Raw genomic sequence first — 23144 nt, 5'->3', positions numbered from 1 at the left:
CACTCATTAGTGACAATCCATTGCTATTCATCACAATCACATATCATTAAGTTTCTGGAGATCCTACACTCTCCTCTGCTTCTTACAAAAAAGTATAAAATGACTCCTATTTTTTATTTTATATTTTTAGGATTAACCTTTATAGTTCACAATCATATCTCTCTATTGTGGATTATTCTGTATTAATTCTTACTCTCAAATTTTTATATTATCTATTCAGTTTAGTTAAGTATTTTGTTGGCATATACAGAATCTTTATTTACTATAGACTAGAAAGAGTTGGAAGAATCAATTATATCTCTACTCTAGGCAGATGTGCATGTACAAGTTAACTCAGAGTTCAACTCTGCTTTTAGGGTTATATTAATCTGAGAAGTGATTATTTCCATCAGAGTGGGGAAGGAGAGGAGTTGGGCTGAGCATAAGGTCCTACAGACAGACCTTTACAATAATGTTTAGTTTGAATCAGTGTGAAAACTCAGTATTATCAGATACCTCTATAGTTTAAAACAATAATGTTCCCAAAGTCAAATAGAAATTATTTTTGACTTGCATGCTGTTAAAATTATCCATGCTACTAATATTCTCCATTAGGATAGAGAATAATAAGCTGTCATTAGATTTTTGGTATGGCATATTTGTCATGCTTGTCTTTTAAATAAATATACATTAAAAATAATTCTCACTTATCAGCAATGCCATAAATTTTTTGCCATTAGCAGTAAATTCTTGACCCAGGATATTGCAATCAATCCATAAAGGTCAAAGTTTTGGTCCTTTGACATTATTACTTGAAGTCTGATGCAGCCAGAGTTCATTCCTTTGGTATAGTCACTCATGATAGAGTTTTAAGTCATTGCATCTCTGCCACCATGAATTACTAACAGGTTCCAATACTTCCAGAGGCCTCACCTTTTACATGAAAATCAGTCTAAATTAGCTGAAAGAACCTATAAAACTTTTCAATGCAATTTTACTGATTTCAAATACATAACAATATAGCACACCAAAGTGTTAACTTAGGTGTTGCCAAATACAGGCATGTAGGTATGTTTATTTTTTTAATTTATTCCCCTTATAATTTTAAGTAATTCACTCATCTAATAAACTTTTTGTTCTCCGAGTCTAGGAAAGGTTAATTTTGACCCAGGCTGAGTTACCAGACTCAAATTTCTAGTCTTGAATGAATGAGATCTTTTTGTATAAAGTTTCTTTATAGTTCTTTAATTGTACCCAGGTAGCCCATATTTTTTTCCAAACATTATTCCATTATTTGTTTTTAAAACATTTATTCTTTCCCTAAAACACAAACATACAAATCTTTTAGTGCTTTTTTACATCTCAGGTTCTTCTGTTAAAGATGAAAGGTAAATTCATTATTACGGCTATTTACTTCAATTTTCCATAACTACATAGGAAGCTGGTTTCCTAATGTTTAATTTCTTTTTAATAACATTCTTTTAAACAGCAATTCCAAATGGAGATCAGATTTGAATTTTCTTATCTTTCAAATATTAAGAAAATTTTAAAAGTTAGAACATTTAACTTTTTAAAATGACACATAACATTCTCATATGATTTTGATATGTGTATCAAGGGATTTAAATAGTAACACAAATGCATCAATTCAAAATACCTCTCTTCTCTTGCTTGTCTTTTAAATAAATATATTTAAATATATATTAAATATATATTAAATATATATATATATATATATAAAATTAATAGGCAATAGCATCTAATCTTTGGGAAAAAATAATCAAATCCTTTTTAAGCAAAAGGTAAATTTTTAAAAGCAAACCTTTTTAGATATAATCTCAGCATTTTTTATTCAAAGTTCACTTTAATCTGATGAGTGGGTTAGCATTAGACTTTAAAAGAATAATTTTTCACTTCTAAAAAATACATACATAAAGGAAAATAAGCACACTAATGCTTTGCTGTTACAACTGTCTTTTGAGTTCTAGGCATCAGAGCTATATCATATAAGAGTTTCCAATGTGGTAGAGAAGTTTTTAGCATGTACATTATTCAGTCCAAAATAAAAATACACTCAGTCTTCTAATTTCTAAAAGATTGCTCTTGAGGAGAATGCTGACTATTTTTCATCTTCACTTACATTCAAAAGAACAAATAGGTTAGTCAAAGGAACACAAAGTGATCTCTAAGATGATCTAATCCATTTTCCTTATTTTACAGATAAAAAAAACTGAGGCCAGGTCAAAATTGTTTAAGTCATTTACTGCTTACCTTCTTTTAAGTCACTTCACTTAAGTCAATTTCTTCATCTGCAAAGTGGGGGGAAGTAATATTTGCATTAATTACTGCACAGAGTGATTGAGGAGAAAATTCTATAGCAATATCAGATGTGATTATTGGTTTATTGTACGAGATTCAGACTAGATAGGAGGCACTTTCCAATAATTACCACAACAGAGTAAAGAAAACATCTTCTTTTTTTTAAATCTTTAACAGGATAAATATACACTAGAATGGTTCAAGAGCAAAGGGTAGTTGGGGTGGGGAGAGAATAGTGGTGATATAAATGGAAAAGGGACTGAATTTGAGGACTGGAGATGGTTTAAATCTGACTCTGCCATTTAACTCTGAGACTGGATAAGTCACAAACATTGTTCTCAGTTTTTTCATCTATAAAATGGGAATAATACCTGAAATACCTACTTCTGAGAGTTGTTGGGTACTTCTAATGAGTTAATATAGGCAACGCATTTTCAAAACCAAAAATATACTATATAAAATGTAAGCTATTACTATAAATTCTACTTCTCAGAGTATTGCAATGTTTAATGGCTGGTTATTCTGAATAGATCATGTGATGTTTGTCTAGTAGAAAAATGAGAAAAGACTTTTTCTAAGCTCCTATGGAAAGTCTATTGTTAAAGCTGATGAAATAAATATGAATCTAGAAAATAGAAAAATTTCACTTAAGATTCATTTTTTTCAACAACCTTCTTTTTCTTCAGCTCCCTCATTTGACTGACCAAAGGAAGAGCCATTTTCATATTTTCAGTTTGATTTCACATATACTCTGTATAGTAGTGACTATTTCTAGTACTAACATAAAATATTCAGTTTATCTCTGCTTGGAGGAAATGATTGTGGCTCATCACCTGATTGGTGAGATAGTAATGGCTATTCTGGTGACAAAAGACTTTCCCTCTTCTTCAATACAAGATCTACTCAGTTTAGAAATAAATTTAGTTACCTGGGGATGTGAATTTATTATCAAAACAGTTATGTATTTATAGTACTAGCTCCACTCAGTATGATAATCCACACACAATGAATATGAATGTCTGCTAAGTTTTTGTTTTGCTGAAACAATTTAAAATTGTTTAATTATTTCTGTATCTTAAAATTATTAGTCCACTCCTGGGATTTGCAGCAAAAGATCCATGTTTTTCCTACAAATTGCACATTCACACAAACTCCACAGCACATTAAGAGGGGAAAAAAAACATAATTTTTTTGTTTCTTATTAAATTAAAGGAATTAACAGTGTCTCTTGAGTTTTCAAAGACCGGAGCAAGCAGGCTAGAACATCCTAACAAACTGCAAAGGCCTAAGGATAGATGTTTGCCCATCTTGCAAGGACAAGGACTTAGTGTCTAATTAAGTTCAAAGAAGTTTATCATCAGAAAACTGACTGAAGGATGATGATTTTTCAACCACAGTAATTCTCAAAAACTATCTATGTATTTATAGATAGAATATTCATATCAAAGAAATATTGATATAAATAATTTGATTGTACAAATATATCTGGTTCACAAGTTAACAAGGCCAGTTTATAAGGATGAGTGTCATTCCCATGAACACATACCATCCAATGACAGAAAAGAGTTAGGCTAACCTGCTCTGAAAAATACAAGCACAGTTGGAAAGTTAGCAACTTTACTTATTCGCTTTATTCTGTATTTTCATGCTAGTCAAAATTTAAATATTACTTCACCCTTTTATATTTTATTTATTGCTTGGTATTTCATCACAAAATGAGAAGTAACTAAAGTAAATGTTTCTGGCACTAATGCCCTGGGCCATTTTCTAGTGAGGCCTAAATCTGTAATCCATCAGTTTAATATCTTATGGTGACTAGAGTTCTCTCCCCAGTGTATATATTCTATTTATTTATATAAATGTGTATTGTTTATTTCTTGTCCCTTTTGATTCCCTCTTCCACTGAAGGAAACAATTTTTTTTACATGTAAAAAAATGAAACTGTTTTGGAAAATTATGAAAAAACATTTCACATTTATTGTATATACAGCAAGTCTGCTCCCTACCACCCTTTCCTCAAAGTACATAAAACTAAATCTTTAGATCTGGCAGAAAAGGTGTCTAATGTTTTTGGCAAGGAGGAATCGGGTACACTGCATAAAAGTTATGTTGAGTAAGACATAGTATGGACTTGAGCAAATCACTTCACTTCTCTACACCTCATTTTCCTTCTTTGTAAAATGATGGGGTTAATCTAAATGATCTTGAAGGTCTCACACCCAGCTTGAAATTCTATAATCCTATGACTGGAAAGTCAAGTTAAGTCTCAGGCTCTAACACTAATTTGCTGCCTGGCCTTTCAAGTAAATCATAACCTCTCTGTACAGTTTTTCACACTGCAGAATCAGGGGGCTGCCAAAGATTATGTCCAAGGTCTATAAAAGGCTATGCTTCTAAACTTAAATCAAATAAAGGAGCAAGAGAGTCCCATATAATTCTGTCGAACTGACAACTATTACTCACTTTGACTGATAAACATTTATGGAAAGTAAGGGAGTATTCAGATTAGGGTCTCTAAGGGTCAAATTAATAAATAAACTTTGATAAAAGCTCTCCAAGTCTGATCTCTTCTGTGATCTAAATATAAGCAAATAATTAGTCACTGATAAAAATCAAAAGATAAAACTGTGAACCAAATCTTGGAAATATGCTTGTAACACTTTTCACTGTCCCTCAAGCTAAAAGGCTAGAGGGTGTCTATGGCTTAGAGAAAGTTTATTAGAATCATCTCCCCACACTCTATTTTACTATCTGGGGAGGGGGGGAGTGGCATCATATATTTTATCCACAGGTCCTGTTCCTTTATTTATTTCGAGGAAGAGAGGGAAGGAAAGGGGAAGCACATCCTTCTGGCGATCCCCCCACCGAGGCTGCTCGTTCCCCGACAACCTGAGCCACGCCACGGAGGGAGTCTGGCTGGCAGCTCCGAAAGTTCGCCCAGCGCCGGGGGAACGCCTCAAGCAACAGGGTAGCTGCTATTTATTTGGAAAGGTGGAGAGGAAAAGGGGGGGTGCGGGTGGCTCCGCTACCTGGGGGGGGGCGAATGCGGGGCCCGGCTGAAGCCCGGGAAGGGGGGCAGAGCTGGCGGGCAGTGGAATTCCTGGGGGGCCGAGCTGGGCAGGAAGCGGGGGAGGGGGATGGACGGTGGGACAAACCATAGGCATCCTTCCCCTCCCCGATGCCCGGGCCCCCCTCGCCACTCCGGATCCTCTGGAGGCTCGCCCACCCTGCTTCCCACGCGCGGCGCGGCTGCGGAGTGGGGGGTGGGGGCTCAGCCCCGGAGGATGCTCGCCCGCCCCGCCCCGCCCCGCGGCCCGACCCCCCGACCCAGAGCCCGCGGCGGCGGCGGCGGCGGCGGCGGGCTCCCCCCCGGACCCCGTTATCCGTGCCCGGCTCCCCCCGCCCGCCCCCCGACATAACGCACCTGCGGCCCCGCCCCCGGGAATAACGCCGAGGCGGCGGCTAGTCATGGCGGTTCGGCACCTCGAGGCACCGTCACCTTTTTTTCCCCCCTACTTTGCCGCCGAACGGCCGCGGCTCTTCCCAGCCGCCCCGAAATCTAAAGGGGTCCGTCTCCGGCACCACAACCCGAGAGCCGTGCCCCCCTGGCCAGCTCCGCCGCTCGCCTATTGGCCTGGGCCTCCGCCGCCGGCGTCTTCATTGGCCGCCGCCGGGAGGCCCCGCGTGCCGATTGGCCCGGGCGGCCGTCGCTCCGGCGAGGGGGCCCGCAGAGCCCGCCTCCGCGGCGATCAGGTTAGTGTGCGCCGCGGGTGCTGGGGGCTCGAGAGCCGAGCGGAGCTGGTTGAGCCTTCAAAGTCCTAAAACGCGCTGCCGCGGGGTCGGGGCTCATCCACTGCACACCGCCCGAGCGGGAGACTTCTGCGAAGAGGCGGCGAGAGATGGAAATGGAGAAACGGATCCATCTAGAGCTGCGGAACAGGACGCCCTCCGATGTGAGCATTCGCCCAAAATAGCTTTCTATGGATTGCCACTTTTTGGGGGGGAGGGGGGGAGCGGCGGGGTCTCCATCCATCTATTTAGTTATTTATTTATTTTGGCGCGGGGGGTGGGGTAGGCTGGGGAAGCGTGTCTGCAAACGGATTGCAAGGTTGTGGGGGTTGCAATGGCCATGCATGTTCCGGCTGCTATTGGCGCTGCCGCCGCTGCCCTTGGTGTGTGACTACCTGTGTTTGTGTGTGTGTGTGTGTGTGTGTGTGTGTATATATATATATATATATATATATGTCTGTGTGTATGTGTGTGTGTGTGTGTGTGTGTGTGTGCACACCCCACTGGGGGGCCAGAAGGCGCACGCGTTATGGTCTGAGAGAATGAGGGAAAAAATAACACATTACGAGCCCGCTGCTCCAATGAGTCGGTGTCTGGATGAAAGATAAATGAGGGAGGAGGGGTGGGTGGGGAAAAAAGGGGGGGCTGCCTCCTGAATTCAACACCCCCCCCAAGAAAAAAGAATTAAAAGAAAGAAAGAAAGGGAGAGAACCCCCCCCCACCCCGTACCCCCTCCCTCCCCATGCACACAGCACACAATAAGTTTTGTGCCTCTTGAGTCGGGTTTAGTTCCCGATATATTTGGGCTGAGTACTCCCCACCCCGGGGACGAGAGTGTGGGGAGAGAGGATGCAGCGGAGTTGGGAATGGTTCGAGTTTGAAGTGCGTCTTCATTTCTTTGCAGTGATCAGGCGAGAGACGGGGGAGCCATATTTGTAACTTTGTAGTGTTCGTGAACGCGCCCTTTCTCTCTCTCCCCCTCCCTCCCTCCCTTTCTCTGTCTCCCTTCCTCTTTCTCCTCTTTTCTCCCTCACTCTATCTCACCTTCCCTCCAGATGCTGAGGATTCTTCCTCTCCTCCACCCTCCTCCCCTTCCCCCCCCAAAAAAATGAAAAAGGAATTTTTTTAAAGGGAGACGTTTGAAATCACCGCGCCTCCCCCCCACCTTGAAAGCGATTTCAAGTTAGTGAAAGGCAGGGTGCCCCCCTTCTCACTCCAGCCCCCCCCACAAAGGTGAAGGGCTTTTTGCCCCCGAAACTAAGCACTCCACCCCGTTTTTTTCCCCTTCTCCGCGGTTAGCACTTAGGCAGCTGTTGGGCGCCTGGCTGAATAAATGAGAACAAGAAAGTTTGTCAGGACGCAAGCAGCCCTTGGCTGGTGGCGGTGGTGGGTATTGGCTGGGTCCAGATGTATGCGGGCACCAGAAAACCTGTGTCTCTAGGATCGGAGCTCCCCTCCCGTCGCTTTTATTGATTGGGCAGCGGCGGTGGCACCGACGGAAGAAACTTAAATGGATGGGAAAGGAGGGAGCATCTTGCAAAACACACACACCCGAGAAAAGGGGAAGGTGTCGGACTAACTGCCAGGATGATTCTTGCCATCTCGACCCGTGGAGTTTACGTCCCCCTCTCTCGGGGAGGGGGAGTGGGGTTGTTTAGACTTTAGAAAGAAAAGAACCGGGATTGTGGCGGTCTCGCCCAATTTCCCTTTCCGAAGCCGCCACAGGGCGGGAAGAGAGGGAGGATGTCGCTGAAACCCTGGAGGATGGGTTTGGGAGACTGGGCGCGGAGGCAACTTTGAGAGCGTTCTAAGCGGACCCCAAACACGCCACCTCCAACGCCCGCCCCAGTAAAGACTAGAATCCTTGAGGAAGATGGAACCTTTCCACCCATTTCCTCCCTCCTCGCCTCCCTTCCTCCACTTTTCCTCCCATGATTTCTCCCTCAAACCTGGGTTTGACTTTTGAAACCAACATTTGTTTTGTGCCCACACTGTCACAACGCAGTTGTGGACACTCCATTTGCCTGTCTTAGGGTTTGTTGGCGGGGGGGGGGGGGGGTGTTCACTGAAAGAGAATTACTATCGCTGTTTTGCTAACGTTTTCATTTCACATCTTTGAACTTAACTGCTCCAAGATTTAGGGAATGGGGTTGGGGGGGGGAATGCCGCGTGTAGTCGGCTCCGAGACTGGTCTGGCCGCCTACTTTAACAACCCCCACCCAGCCAGAGATAAAACCTAGAGCTAATAGTCCCAGTTGGGGGGGAGGGGCTGAGGCCAGCCTTGGGAGACGATGTGCTTCAGGTAGTGGGTTCTAAAAACCATCTTAAGCAAAAGGAAGAGACTGGGGAGCGGATCGAACCCGCTCTTTAAACTTCACAAAGTCTTCTTGTCTTAGGTTGAGGGGGGAGGGGAATACGACGCGCATACTAAACGATATTTCACACGCGTCCTCCCTCCCCCCACCTCCTACCCTTCATAGTCTTTTTTTTTCCCTCCCCAGATCCCCGCTTCACTCCAACGGGGAGTGGTTGGGCATTAGTGGGGGAAGAGGGGGGCAGTTTGCTTGTTGTTTGGGAAGAAAACAGGGTAATAAGAGACAAAGGGGGTTGGGAAGGAGAGGAGAGAAGTGGGTGCGTGTATTTTTGTTTTCCACCCGAAAGGATTCGAGAGAGCGCCCCCAGCGCCCCCCAAACCTCCCCTTCCCCTAGCCCCCCAGTACACACCTCCAGATCCTTTCTCAACTTTGTTCCGGGAGCTGGCAACACCGCGTTGGAGCTGAAATAGGACGAGCAGCCATTTTTTCCTGGGTTTCTCCCGTCCCGCCTCCCCCTCCCCCATCGAGCTGCAAAAGAAAAAGCCTGGGTTTGAAATGAAGGCGACTGTCTCCATGAGGACCCGTGCGATATTCGGGGAGGGAGATGGGGGACAAGGGTGTGCGTGTGGGTTTTAGGGTGGGTGATGGAGCGAGACATTTGATAGCCGGGACCCGGAGCCTCTAAAGTGCTCGATGATTATTTCTCCGGGCACTTTCTGAGCCGGAGGTGTTCCAGTGGCTAGCACCCCTTCCCTCCCCCCCCCCCACCCCAGGTGAAGCGGAGAGGTGTACTGTTTCGTGATTGTGGGGAGGTGGGAAAAAGGTTGCTCCGGAATTGCAGCGAAGGCTCTAGGGCGCCTTCCCTGCGCTCTGCGTGTCTGTGTAACATGACTGCCAGCGCAGAGAGCTGCCATTTTGTCACTGTGGCTGTTGTCACTGGGGAGGGGAGAAAATAAAGGTAAAACGATAAGTCTTGCGCCATCTCCGAACCCGCACCGCAGGACTAGTTTCCAAAGGATGACTGGTAGTCGAGTGACCGACCCAGATCTCGATCGCTCTGCCTGGCTCTCTTCTGGAGGCAGCCCAGGGGCCGGAGAGGGTGAATGAGGAACCCATGTTTCGGGGTTTCTCTGCAGGGACGTCTCCCGTCCTTTGGAGTCGCCCGGTATTTTTAAATGGAATGTCCTGTATCTTTAAATGGGACCTTGTTGTTGGCTGCCTTGTTTGCAGTAGTAACATTGAAAAGACGGAATTTTCGGTGAAAACGACCTCGCCGAATCAGGTTTTCCTTTTCCTCCCGCGGTCCTCTCCCTAACCCCAATATCTTGCCCTCCTTCTGTTTTCCTCCCCCTGAATCTTGGAGTTAACTTTTACATTGATAATGCTTTTTTTCCTTAATCTGACATCATTATTTCACTGGAACTGACCCAAGGTGGGGCAAAAGCGATCTTTTTGTTTTCTTTCTTTGGGGGTGGAGGTCGGGGGGGGGGGGGCGTTAATTGAACAAGACTTTTGATCTCCGATGCCCGCAGCAGCAGTAGCAGTAGCAGCAGCAGCAGCCGCTTCCTACGGGAGGGAACGAATTATTGATGAGTTGGGAAAACGCCTTCCTGGGCTGGGCTCTCCGGGAAGGTAGGTCGCGTTCTTTCTGTTTCTAGTAGGTTATTACAGCGCCTCCGCTGGCTGACAGCGTTCAGTGGAAGTCCTGGAGTCCTCTCTTCCCTCCCCTCATTTTTCTTTTGAGGAGATTAAGGTTATAACTATTTCCCTTAAACTAAAAGGAAATAGGATATATTTAAAAAGCAGAAAAAAAATTCTTAATCCATAGGGCTTCCTCTTGATCATTGTCACGGAGCAAAATTAGCGTTAACTACTCTTGGATTGAGGGACTTTTTAAACAGTAGTAGCATTATTTTTGGAAGGAAGGCTCTAATGTGAGACTTGACCAGCCAAGCATCTTACAGGTTAAAAAATATCTGAGTTGCAACCACCTGTTGCCAGATCGTTTTGACTGTGAGTGAAGGAGTTTTCTTGTGAACACCTGAATAAGGACTTATGCTATGTCTCCTAGGACATCAATGAGGGGAGCTCCCTTTTACAATGATGAAAGAAAACATTATCAGGCTTTAGAATGCACCATATGATGGTTTTGTAGTAGTCTTACCTACTTATATTTCATCCAGGCTGTTGATTATATTCTCAGAATATTTAGCGACTGTGGATTCTTAAAATAGAACTTTGGAAATTTTAGAGGGTGGGATCGGCATAGCAGACTTGAAATATTGCTAAGGATAATTGGAGATTGATGCTATATAAACATATAACATATTTTTTATTGTCATAATGTTTATGAAAGGAATAAATGCTATTTATTGGGGATATCATAAAAAGACAAACTTAGAGAAAAAACTGGAAAATATTAATTAAATTGCATTAGGAAAAGTCCTTTTGCATATTTTTCAAGGAAATGAATTCGGTTACTCTTAGATTTTCTAGATAAAACTAGGTTCGATTAGTTGGTTGACTGATCTATATTCTTTGAAACAAAAGATGCTTCAACCTTTATTCAGTGCTTCCTCCTCTCCTGTTACAGTATAGGTGCAAGGACACTTCAAAGTAAAAGCTCTGTGTGTTTTGGAGTCCAGAAGAAGACTAGGAATAGCTCTTTGAAAATAGCTTTTTATGAAAATCTGGGTATAGCATGGATGGGTAGGGAGACGTATGTATTCTTACTTATTTAATCAGTAAGTAAGCTTTTATGAAGTGCCTGCCATAGGCAATGAAATGAGCATGCAAAGACTAAAATGAAACAGTCCCTGCTCTCAAGGAGTGTGTATTTATATTAGGAGTGCCCAGTTATTATGTAAACTGCCTAGTAGGAACTTAATAAATGCTTGTTGAATTGCCACCTAAACCAGGCAGTACTAAAACTATAGCCTTTCCCCATCTCTTCTAACCTTCCTCAGCAAGGTTTCTTTTTAATCTTCTGGTAGTCCTATTCGTGTGCAGATGAAAGGAAATGCCTACAGTGATTTGGCTAGTAACAGCTAGGTGGGATTTCTACTGAGTAAGCCTTCCAGCTCCACTGATTAATTATTATTGACCTCTTTTTTGAGGTGTGTCCTAAGCCATTGAAGGCCAATAAACTGTGCCAAAATTGAAGGAATCACTGAAGGAACTACCAACTACCCTTTAGGTCTTGAGAGGGTCAATAAGCATTTATTAAACACCCATTATTGCCATTGATTTATTAAGTACTTGGTATACCAAAAACAACAACAAATATACAGAACACCTTCCCCCAAAATAAAACTAAGTATCTCAAGGAATTCACAATCTAATGAAGAAAACAGATTGCAGATGACTAGGTACAAATGAGTTATCTTCAGGATTAAATAGAAATAGTCTTAGAATGAAGACTCTAACATTTCAGGGTACCAGAAGAGGCTGCTTGCAGAAGGTGGGAATTAACTGAGCCATGAAGATGGAAACCAGGAAAGCCAAGAGGCAGAGACAAGGAGATAGAGATTTCCATCATAAGAGATAGTCAATGAAAATGCATGTTCAGCACAGTAAGAATGCCTCTTCTGTAAAATGGAGAGGATTGGACTCTAAGGTTTAAAGTACCTTCCAACCCTAATGCTCTAATCCTATGATTTTGTCAGTGTCATGGAGTTCTTAGATGGGAGACAATGTGGAGTCACAGGAGATTTGGAATCAGAGAACTTAGATTCAAATTCAGTCTTTGATTCTTATCACCCCTGTGAAGGTAAGCAAATCACTTAACTTCCTTGTGCCTTATTTTCCTCATCTATAAAATGAAGGGATTAGACTACACAGTAGTGCAGAATGCTTTGAAATCATTCAAAGATGAACAATGACTGAATTTATAGGAAATGGGCTCAAATATTGCCTCTGATAATTACTACCTGAGTACCTGGGCAAGTCATTTACCCTCCTTGGACCCCAATTTCTTCATTTATAAGGAGGATTGAATTATTAATGGCCTCTGAAGCCTCTTCCAGATCTAGATATATGATATATTTTTTCTAGCTGTTTTATGCTACATATTAAATTGTTTCCAATGTTTTATCTAGAATTTATAATTATATCTTGTGGTTAAATGTTTGTCTCAAGATTATACTTTTAGTAATTCCAAAACACTATACACATAGAAATTGATATTGTTAAAAGTAGAGACAGCTATAGAATTGTCTTTAACTTTCTAAGTTTATGTGTTATGCATTGTCTAGTATTTATGTCAGATCCTTAGAGAATAAACTGTTAATCATCAATAGCATGACATGAATAATAACTTCAATTACTTCCTTTTCCACTATTTTCCAGACAAGGAAACCGAGGCTCAGGGAGGGGTTGCAACTTTCCCAAAGTCTGAGAGCAAATATATGAGAGATTCTCTTTAGTCTTCTACCTTCAAAAGTCCATATTGTTTCTACCATACTATGCCACCAGCTAAATCATTCTTTCAAGTTAAATCACTCTTTTGGGGGAGGGGGTCAGGGAGAATAGAGTGGGATTCTCCTACCTTTGAGGTCTTCATCATGCAGCATTCCTGGTTTGAAAACTCCTATAAATACATAGACATACAGATGGTCAGTTTGTCTTCCACTTAGAATCTGAATTGATGGAGCTGAAAGACTACATGCCTAATATATGTCAAAAAGCAAGCTTTGAACCAAAGTCTGCCAAATTCCAAAGCTAGCCCTGCTGTACCAGCATGCCTCTATCCTCTGCAAGCTTGAATGATTTACAGCAATTACTACTTGAAATACTATATAACATCATGTGCCACAATTTGTGCTATTTCTTAAATATTGTAAACTTAGAGCAGGGATTCTTACTTTTTTGTCTGTGTCCTCTACTCCTTTGGAAATGTGATAGAAACTGAACAAGAGAAACCAGTTAATATTGAAATAAACTTAGTGAAAAACATTTTAAAAACTAGACCCCAAATTAAGAACCCCTACCAGAGAGTTTTAGTCAAAATTAAGTAGGCAAATTGAAAATTTTAAACTACAGAACTGTTTATATGCCAGAATTTGATTAGTATGTAGCACAGTAGATAGAGCATGGTCCCAGAATCTGAAAGATATGAGTTCAAATGTGACTTCCCACTTACTGGCTTTGACCTTGGACAAGTCACTGAATAATAGCACTTACCTCCCAGGCTTGTTATGAAGATCAAATGAGATATTTTTAAGTGCTTAGTATAGTGTCTGCGACTTAGTAAGTACTATATCTTAGCTATCAACATCATCATCATCTTGCCTGTTTAATCTCTCCTATGTGTTTATCACATTTTAATTCATGTTATGGCTATTTGTGTAAAATCATCTCACAGGTAAGAACCTTATTTTCTTTATATCACCAGTACTTAGCAAAATGCCTGTTATGGATTAGGTAAAAGAGTTTTAAATTTTTACTTCTCTTATCCCTATCTCTCTTCTGACTTCTTTGGTATTCTTAAATTTGAAGAAAATGACTTTTATATTTCCTGAGCCATCCTTACTCCTGTCATCTTGCTTAGGCCTGTTTACCACCATGTTCCCCCTTTAGGTACTGTATTAGTTTATAACATTCTTCCTAACTCCTCCCAATCTCATTGAATTCACCTTCCTCTGAAGCCTTCCCTGACTAATTCTAGTTACTATATTAGTTTGAAGAGCCACAGAACAATTATCAGTACATCTACTGGTGTAACTATTTCTTTTTTAATTGTATGCCTTTCAAATGTCTTGTTTCTAACTTTCTTTAACAATGACTTTTCTGGATTGGTCAACCCTAGACTTGGCCCACTTGGTCATTTGGCTCTTAGTGAATGAAAATAGTAATTGTTTTTGTTTTGGCCAGAAACCCTGAGGGTCTTCCTCTCCCAGATTGAATTTTTTTTTTTGACTATACAAAAGAGACTTTGCTTTTCTTCACTTCTTTCTTACCTGCCTCAATCTCTAGTAAATTCTGAGGATCTTGCCCTCCCAGTTTAATTTTTTTCTTTTAACTAAATGGTCAAGAGTCCTCTTTGTCTCATCTTTCTCTTACCCTAATCTTAATCATCCAGTGGGCATTGTGACCTGGGAAAGACCTTGGCTTAAAAATGCCATGGTCTCCCACTACATTCAGGACCATCTCCAGTCATCTGGACCCAGATGACAATGAAGAAGAAAGTAAGGCAGGTGACATTGTAATCCCCGCCGCTAAGTGCACAAGTGTGCATGAGCACACACACCTAAATCCAATTGTCTTGCATATCATGGTATCACCTCCTTTATATCTTTGCCTTCTGAGAGATCAAAGAACAAAAAACAACAATGAAAATAGATCATTGTCTATTAAAACTCTAGCAGATCTGTTCCATTTTTCATTTATTTATTATTTGTTTGAAACTGCCACATTTGAACTTTAAGCACTTCAGATCCAGATGTGCAATATATGAAGAGATAAATAACACATAAGAAAATAAAGTCAGGAAAGGTAACAGATAAATATTACACACAGAAAGAATGTGAAGGGAGCATAACTTTGTTATCAACAAGGATTCAATTTTCAATATAACTTCGAGATGGGAAGCACCCAGACAAGAACACACACACACACACACACACACACACACACACACACACATTTTCTCTCTCTCTCTCTCTCTCTCTCTCTCTCTCTCTCCAAAGGATAACCTGAGTTCAAATGTGGCCCCAGACACTTAATACTTGCCTGGCTGTGTGACTTTGGCCAAGTCACTCTTAACCCCATTGCCTTAAATAAATAAAATTTTAAAAGGAAAGAAAAGACATCAGAAACTAACCTATTTCCCTATTTTCTCATGCCAGTGAAATCTCTAGAAGCAGCATTATGATGTACTGGGCTTGAATTTGAATCCCACCTCAGACTGTAATTAGTTATGTGACTTTGGGCAAATCACTTAACCTCTCAAGATTTAGGCTTACTCATCTTTTTAAGATGAAGGAATTGTATCTTACTGCTCTCAAGGTGTCTTACCAATTTAAATATATGATGGTATGAGTAATCATACACACAAATAAGTGATTTCCTACAGCAGATCATAGTTATATATTTGACTGAAAGGTTGAGAGTACAAGATCTAATATTTATTGATTTCAAAATATTTGACTCTCTAGATCAAAATTCAGACATAAAGACTCTTAACAAAGTATCTTCTATGCCTATGTTAAGAATATTTAAGATTCCTTGATGGATATAACCACAATAGTAACTTTGTTCATAGATTTTACTATTCAATAAAGGCTTAAAACTTGAAGAGTAATGCTAAAAGATACATATTTGCCTCTTCCTGGGTTAGATATTCTTTACATAGTTCCAATTAAAGAGAGATTCTCATTATTTAATTGAATACTTTATGACTATGTCTCAGACATCAAAGAAAGAGGGAAGGAACAAAGGAAAATACAGCCGTTAGTCTCAAAGATCTGGATATTAAGGATATGTCCATTATTTGTCAAATTGTTGAACAGATCATGGCAAATGAATGTGATGGAGTGCTATTGTGCCTTAAAAAATAATGGAGATAGTTTCAGAGAAACTTGGGAAGATTTGTATGAACTGTACAGAATGAAGTGAACAGAACCAGAAGAACAGTCTATATTTTAGGGACAAACAATTCTGAAATAATGTAAAAAAAATTTTTCAAAGTAATGCCAAGCATATTTTAAGTGGTCCAGTGATGAATCATGCTACCTCCTGACACAGTGACTGATATAATAAATAGAATCAGACATACATTTTGTTGTTGGTCATTTGTTTCAGTTGTATCCAACTTGTGTCCACAATCATGTCCCATTTGGGATTTTCTCTGCAAAGATACTGGAGTAGTTTTCCATTTCCTTCTCCAGCCCATTTCACAGATGAGGAAACTGAGACAAATAGCAAAAAGAGACTTGTCCAAGGTCATGTACTTAGTAAGTGTCTGAACTCAGAAAGATGAATCTTCTTGATTCCAGATCTGGCACTTTATCCACTGTACCACTCTCCTGCTGGTACATTTTAGGACATGGTCATTGTGAAAATGTATTCTCTTATACTTGACTATGCATATTTGTTTTAGGGTTTGTTTTTTTCCCCCCAAAATGGGATGAATTGGAAGGAGAGGAAGGGAAAAAAAATCTTATTAGTTGAAAATAAAAGAAAATTTAGGGGAAAAGTAAATAAAAATACTACATGGTTTCTGATTTGTGATCTGCAACCACTCACATGAGATTTGCCTGCAATCCGTACAGGAAACATCAAATGGATGAAAGCTGTTTGGTTTTTCAGAGTATGATATATAATCATTGCATTAGTCCATTAGTACACATTTTAAACAGGTCCTGGAGATGGGCAGTGACTTGGATCCTGAATTGGCAAAAGGTTGAAGAGAACATAATGAATTGATTTTGTGAAATATATAGTGCTAAATCTTTCAGCACATTATGTGAGCTGTCTATGGTAGATTTATGGGAAGAAATAGACAAAAGTAGTATAGGACAAGCCTAGATAATTTTGATTTTCACCTTTTTCTGATAAGATTACTAATCCACTGAAATATGAGATGTTTACTGATTATTTCTTCGATGTCTTGAGTGGGTAGCAGTGTGAACTTTCCTCCTCTCTTTTGTGGCCTCATCTATCCCAGAAAGAATCAAGGGGATAGATAAGTGATCTCTTCTGTCCTGTTCTTAGTTATTTAATTCTAAGATCAGTACCACTGGCAATTCTAAGGAAGGAAGAAGAAAGGAGTGACTCTTTATTTTTGTCCCAATTTCATACATTTGTGTGATACTTTATACTTTTCCAAGCTCATTTATATATCTTGCTGTCCTTTATAAAAACCCTAAAAAATAGGGCAGGTTATCAATGCATGTTATAGATAAACAGAGAGCCTAAATGACTTATTTTCCTAACCTAGTCCAATAAACATCAAGAATATACTAAACACCTATTGAACTCTGGAAATATAAAACCAAATTTAAACAGTTCATGCCCTCAGAGATAGGTACAAATTTGGGATCACACAGCTGGAAAGTGTGAGAGGCTAAATTTAAACTCAGGTAATGTGGAAAGAGGGAAGAGAGAATCAGCAAAGGTATCCCTAGGAAGCAACATAGTACTAAGCCTTGAGGGAAGCCAAGAGGCAAAGGAGATGAGAACAAATATATTGGACATGAAGGATAGGCTGAGCCCATGGCAAATGGAGTGTCAAGTTAGGAGAACGGCAAGTAGCTTGACTAGAATGCAAAATATGTCAAGCATAAGGATGTATAAAAAGCTTGGAAAGGTTGGTTGTAGACACATTGGGAAGGGTGTTAAATAACAAATGGAAGCATTTGGATTTCTACTAGAGGCAATAGGGAGCCATCAAAGATTCCTGATCAGAGAAATGGCATGGATTATAGAGGGAAGAGACTGATGACTTTGAGTCAAAATATGAGACTTGCAATCATCCAAATGAGAGGAGATAAGGATTTGTGGTAAGCAATGACCCCTAGGAATAGGAATAAGACTTGACAACTGATTGAATATTCCCTAGGGTTGAGAAAAGAAAAAAAATTCAGTCTACAAGCATTTTTTAAAGCACCCACATTGCATTCCTGTTTTGTTCTAAGTGCTAATCATAGAAAGAAAGATAACAATTGTTCCTGACCCCTCTAAGAGCTCACAGTTTAATAGGGGAATGAATATAAGACCTAAAAGAAAGTTGGAAAGTATGGGATAACCTTGGGGATTTGGTAGAGAAAGTCCAGAGTCAGAAATGCAGATTGAAGATGTGACTGACCAGCCAATGAGGGGCAGATGGGGCTCCTAGTGTGAGAAGTGCAAGGGTAGAGTTGTTCTTCAGGGTGAAGATGTTTCTGGGCATGGCAGAGAAAGCCCAGTGAGGAAGGAGCAGAAAGGGGCAATGATGAGGAATGACACAAAGCAATTGTTAGAAGACAAAGGGATCTTCAAGAACTACCTCATTTTATAGGTGAAAGAAATGAGGTTCAAAGCTGTATTTCACCTCTTTGGTATGAGACAGAGGTGCTGAGGACATTGTGGGAAAGAGCCATGAGTGGAGCTCAGTTTCTATTCATTTCTAGACCAGTACTCATTCCCCTTTGCCACCCTTGCTCAAGATCATCTGATCTGTCCTCAGCAGTTGTGTATCTCCTGGCTACTGCTAGTCCTGTGTTCATTCTTTCTGAGGTTGTTGTCATGGAGGGACGACTATCACACTCTCATAAATCTGCCCAATTAAACTATTGACTCAAGAAGTCATTCAGTATTTCTGAATATCCAAAAAGAGAGAGATAGGTGTGCTTCAAGTTGGGGGTTGAGGAGTAGGGCATTAGCAATTCTCTGAAAACTCCAAGAGACTCCCTAATGTCTTCGATTGTCTCAGGACAGACATCTTACTATGTGTAGTGGAGAGAGAGGAGTCTTGACTGGATGGACTTGGATTAGGTTACTAGTTACATGAACATGAGAGAGTTACTTAACCTTCATTTATAAAATGGGAATGAGTTGCCTCACAGAAATGCTTTGAGACTCAAATGGCATATCTTGGTAAAGTGCTTTGCACACTTTCAAGTACTATATGGATGATGATTATCATTTGTCAAAGAGGATAATGAGTAGGGGATGAAGTGGTGGGAAGAAACAAATCAATGAAGAAAGAACATAGAGAAGGGGGGAAAGGACTTCACATAATCAGCAGACTGATGAGCCTCTGAATGCTGGAGAGTTGACCCCTGTTGTTTCTAGGAGAAGCAGGAATTGCTATGCAAAGCCAAGAACAGAACCAGGTTGTGTAGGGACTGTTCATCTATCCATCCCCCAGAAGATCTGTACTGCCAAATCTCTGGTGCCTTCTGTGGTGGTGATGAGAACTGTGTATGGTGCATTATGGAGGAAAGAGGGAAATGAGATATTTAGCAGGATTACTATCAGATCTAATAAAGGGCCTTGTGTGCTATCTGGAAGAAAGGGACTCTGGAGAGACTCACCTTAGCACAATGATAATGAATACTCATTTTGTGGATGGGCAAGTCTTTTTTGCCTTGAGTAGTCCCATATCAGTTCTGAGCAGTGATGGCGGGTGGAGTCCACCACCAGTTCTTACAGACATCAGGAGGAAAAAAGGTTCCTTGTTTTGAGGGCCTAAGGCAGAAGCATATGGGTAGGCACTGTGTGGGAATAGATATAGAAGTACATGGCCTTGAGAAATTTAGTCTAGTTTGGGAGGTGAGACATATACACACAAAAAGGAGAAAGTATATGACTAAGTGCTAAACTGTATGGCAAAGTCTCTAAATGCTTGTGGTGGTGGTGGTGTGGGGTATAAGAAAGGAAGGAAGAAAAGGGAGAGAAGAAAGAGGCTTACCCCTTCCCTGGCACCATACATGGTTCTCCTTCCCCTTTGGAAGCCAAACTAATGATAAAGGGAGGTCTCCATCAATGTGAGTAGAGATCAACACTATCTTTTCCATTCTTTCCCTGAAGGTTAAGACCTGCCTTCTAACTAACTGCCCCTGGGTTGGATGATTCCCATGAATGAGGGTAATTGGCTAATCTGAACAAGAATCTCGTAGGTGTCTGAGCTTGTAGAGTAAAGTGAAGTGAGCCGAGAAGGTACCAAGCATCAATTCTTGACAAGTTTTTTTTTTTGTTTACTCAGAGCTAGGAGCAGTAGCCAAATTACCCCCCCCCCCCAAATGCTGGTAGAGGAGGAGGAAAGGCAGGCAAGCAATCTGCAGACCTTTGATGCTTTTCTCATTCTGGGACTAGAGCCAGGATATGGACATCCGTGCCTTCCTGTGCTCCCATCTCCATTTTGCTGCTTGGGGAGAATGTGTCAAGATAGCTGCATCTTTCTGTAGTTCCTTCCTCAACCAGTAGTTGTGTACATAATGTGTAAAGCACCATACATTTTTAATTTAGTCACTACAATTCTGTTCTTGAGCCTTCTTTTGGATACTCAAATCTGGTGCGTTCCTTTCCTTGAACCTTGTCTCATCATATAGTGTTTTTCCTTTTATTCAGTTACTGCCCCTAGAGAGTCTGCCTCTTCTAGGAATTAATTCTTCCCTTAATGGTAAGATTCATAAATTCATAAAAAATTGGAACTTGAAGAAAGCCCAGAAGCTATTTGGTCCATTTTACAGAAAAGTTAGCTGATCCCAGAGAGAGGCAATAAATTCTCTCTGATCTCAGACCCATTTGAATGCACATATCAATTCAGCCAAAGTTGTTAAGTACCTACTATACAGAAATCCTTTCCCTAAAGGAGCTCATTTTCTCAAGACTGACAATACACACAAATAATTGAAAAGTATTTGAAGGAGAGAGAGAATATTTTCAGCTGAGTTAGTAATGTGGAATTAGGGAAGTTTTATAGATTGAGGGGGCATCTGAACCAAGCCTCAAAAGGGAAATAAAGATTCCAAAAGATGAAGATGATGAGAAGGCAGGTACAGAGCAGAAATGGAAGTTAACTTTTAGTCATATGATGAAGTAGGAGCCCGAAGATCAAACTCAGGGAAGCATTAGGTTTGTCTGGAATGGTAGAAGGCAAAAAGCAAGGAACAATAAGCAGAGCAATAATAGAACAATTTCTTTGATTCAGCACCCCCCTTCCCTGATCCCCAACATTTACCTACTGCTCAAATGAGTAAATAATACCAGTTAATTGAGTCTCACATTCACTCCATGTTTGTGAAATTGTCTACATATCTCTTGGGTGTGGTCCCAGCTCCTTCCACACCACTGACGGCTCTTCATCCAACTTTACACTGCTGGAAGCAGCACTCTGCTTTAAAGTATGTGGCAAAGTTCTGCACAGAGTTGTGCAGAACATTAATAAGGCTGATTCTCTACTGATCATTAGAGATAGAGATAATAATTTTCTAATATATACCTTATATATTCTAATCCTATCATAATGTGTGGGTATATGCATATATGGTAGATATATAGTGGGAAGATGACTAGTTTTGGAGCTAGAGTTGAACTTGGCTTTAAGTCCCAGCTCCCCTACTCATTAGCTGTATAATCTTGAGCAAGTCATTCAAATTATGACCACCAGATCCCCCCCCCCATGGGAACAATAAAGGGTTTTTATGAAGAATAAATGAAATGTTGTATATAAGGTATTTTGTAATCCTTAAAATGTTGAGTCATAAATACTTGTATTATTTCTCAACAATAAAGATTTTTTTTCCATTTTTAGTCTCCAGCCCTTTTGTTACATTGTAGTTCACTTTCCTTTAAAGTCCACATAGTAAAGTGTTTGAGTTACCTACAAATATTGCATCTTGCTGAAAACGAATGCATCATAAGAATGCACAAACATGCTGTGGATTCAGAACCTAGGTATGTCTTAAGTATTCTAGATCAACATAGTTCTATTCTTCACATTTCCAAGGTGTCAGCCCATAAGCTTCCTCAGTCTTTATTATTTGAGGGTAAGGATGCCATTGTTCTGAACCAAGAAAGAACTATATAATGGGCCTCCATTAGGAGGCTTGAGAGATCGGGTTGGGGGTTTAAGGGCATGGGGAGAAATGAGACAATGAATTTTGCTTCCAAAGAAGAAGGGAAAAGAATATCATTCAGTTATAGCTGTAGCAGAAATGTAGGTGAGCCAAATGTAATTACTTTGACAGAACTAAAGAGCCTTTAATCATCACACCATCAGAGGAGTTATTGCAGTCAGATTTGTGTAAGCATTGAAGCATCCCTATATGACTTAGGTAGGGGGTGTGGTCACTTGTCCTAGATGATGTCCACAATAGAAATCAATTATATCCAGTCCTAGTTTTAAATCCTGCCTCAGACAGGACAACTAGCTTGGTGACCCTAGTCCAATCGCTTATCCTCTCTTGGACTCAGTTTCCTCATTTGTAAAATGAAGAGATTGACTTCTGAGGTTTCTTCAAGCTCCAAATCTATGATCCTATGTCATAGTCCCAGGAGGCTGACATCCACACATATCAGTAATAATGCTATTAATAAACCATGTCTCAAAAGTCTTAGTGCAGTTTTAAGCTTTAATAGTTTATTTAAGCTAATAGGGAGTATATTTTATGCCTTAATAGCTATTAAAAACAATTAGTATATAATAACTATTAAAGCTTTAACTGTACTAACACTTTTGGGACATGCTGTATTGTATTAGATACTCAAGAACTTTTGAATTGAATTCAGTGGAATGTACTGATGCCAATTCATTTTGGTACTTTAAATAAACCTGGGGTGAGGAGGCTAGATAATATTTTCTCAAAAGAATAACTAATATTTTGTTAAATGCAATAAAGTTTGTAAGGCACATTACATAGACCATTTCATGTGAGTTTCACAATATTGTGAGGTGTCTACTTCAGGCTTTATCATCCCCTTCTTACAGCTGCAGAAAATGGAACTAAATTAATTCTATGTTGTCATAACACTAATCATCTAAGATGAGATTTAAACCCAGTTCTTACCAATTCCAGGTCCAGTGCTATACCTACCATTCTAGGGGGAACAAAAATAATACATGAAATATTAATCCTTTTAGAAGTAAAGAGAAACTTTAGAGAGTCTCTGCCCAGTCAACAGTGACTAGGTTTCAAATCTGGTATTCACTAGTAGATAAAGTACCAGGTTTAGAATCAGGAAGACATGAGTTCAAATCTGCCCTCAGATACTTACTAGTTCTGTGACCCTAGACAAGTCACTTAATGCTTTTTTATG

General features: G+C 40.3%; 1 protein-coding gene and 1 long non-coding RNA gene across 2 annotated transcripts in view; one reads left to right on the top strand and one right to left on the bottom strand.

Annotated features, from left to right (window-relative positions):
• LOC141521689 (uncharacterized) overlaps positions 1–5940 on the bottom strand; it is a 39505-nt gene extending 33565 nt beyond the window's left edge. The window contains exons 1-2 of the long non-coding RNA XR_012478039.1: positions 5723–5940; positions 2251–2288 (exon numbers count right to left, since the gene is read on the bottom strand). This is a non-coding gene — a long non-coding RNA (uncharacterized LOC141521689). The remainder of the gene's footprint in view (positions 1–2250; positions 2289–5722) is intronic.
• A 109-nt stretch (positions 5941–6049) lies between these two features.
• Positions 6050–23144, top strand: part of ANP32A (acidic nuclear phosphoprotein 32 family member A) — a 59034-nt gene continuing 41939 nt past the window's right edge. The window contains exon 1 of the mRNA XM_074234494.1: positions 6050–6251. Coding sequence (XP_074090595.1) covers positions 6198–6251 — 54 coding nt within the window. The 5' untranslated portion in view covers positions 6050–6197. The remainder of the gene's footprint in view (positions 6252–23144) is intronic.

This window comes from Macrotis lagotis, chromosome 4, assembly GCF_037893015.1.
Source record: "Macrotis lagotis isolate mMagLag1 chromosome 4, bilby.v1.9.chrom.fasta, whole genome shotgun sequence".
Classification (NCBI taxonomy): domain Eukaryota; kingdom Metazoa; phylum Chordata; class Mammalia; order Peramelemorphia; family Peramelidae; genus Macrotis; species Macrotis lagotis.
Note: the sequence above shows the minus strand (reverse complement) of the source record. Positions and strands in the feature narration are given on the sequence as shown.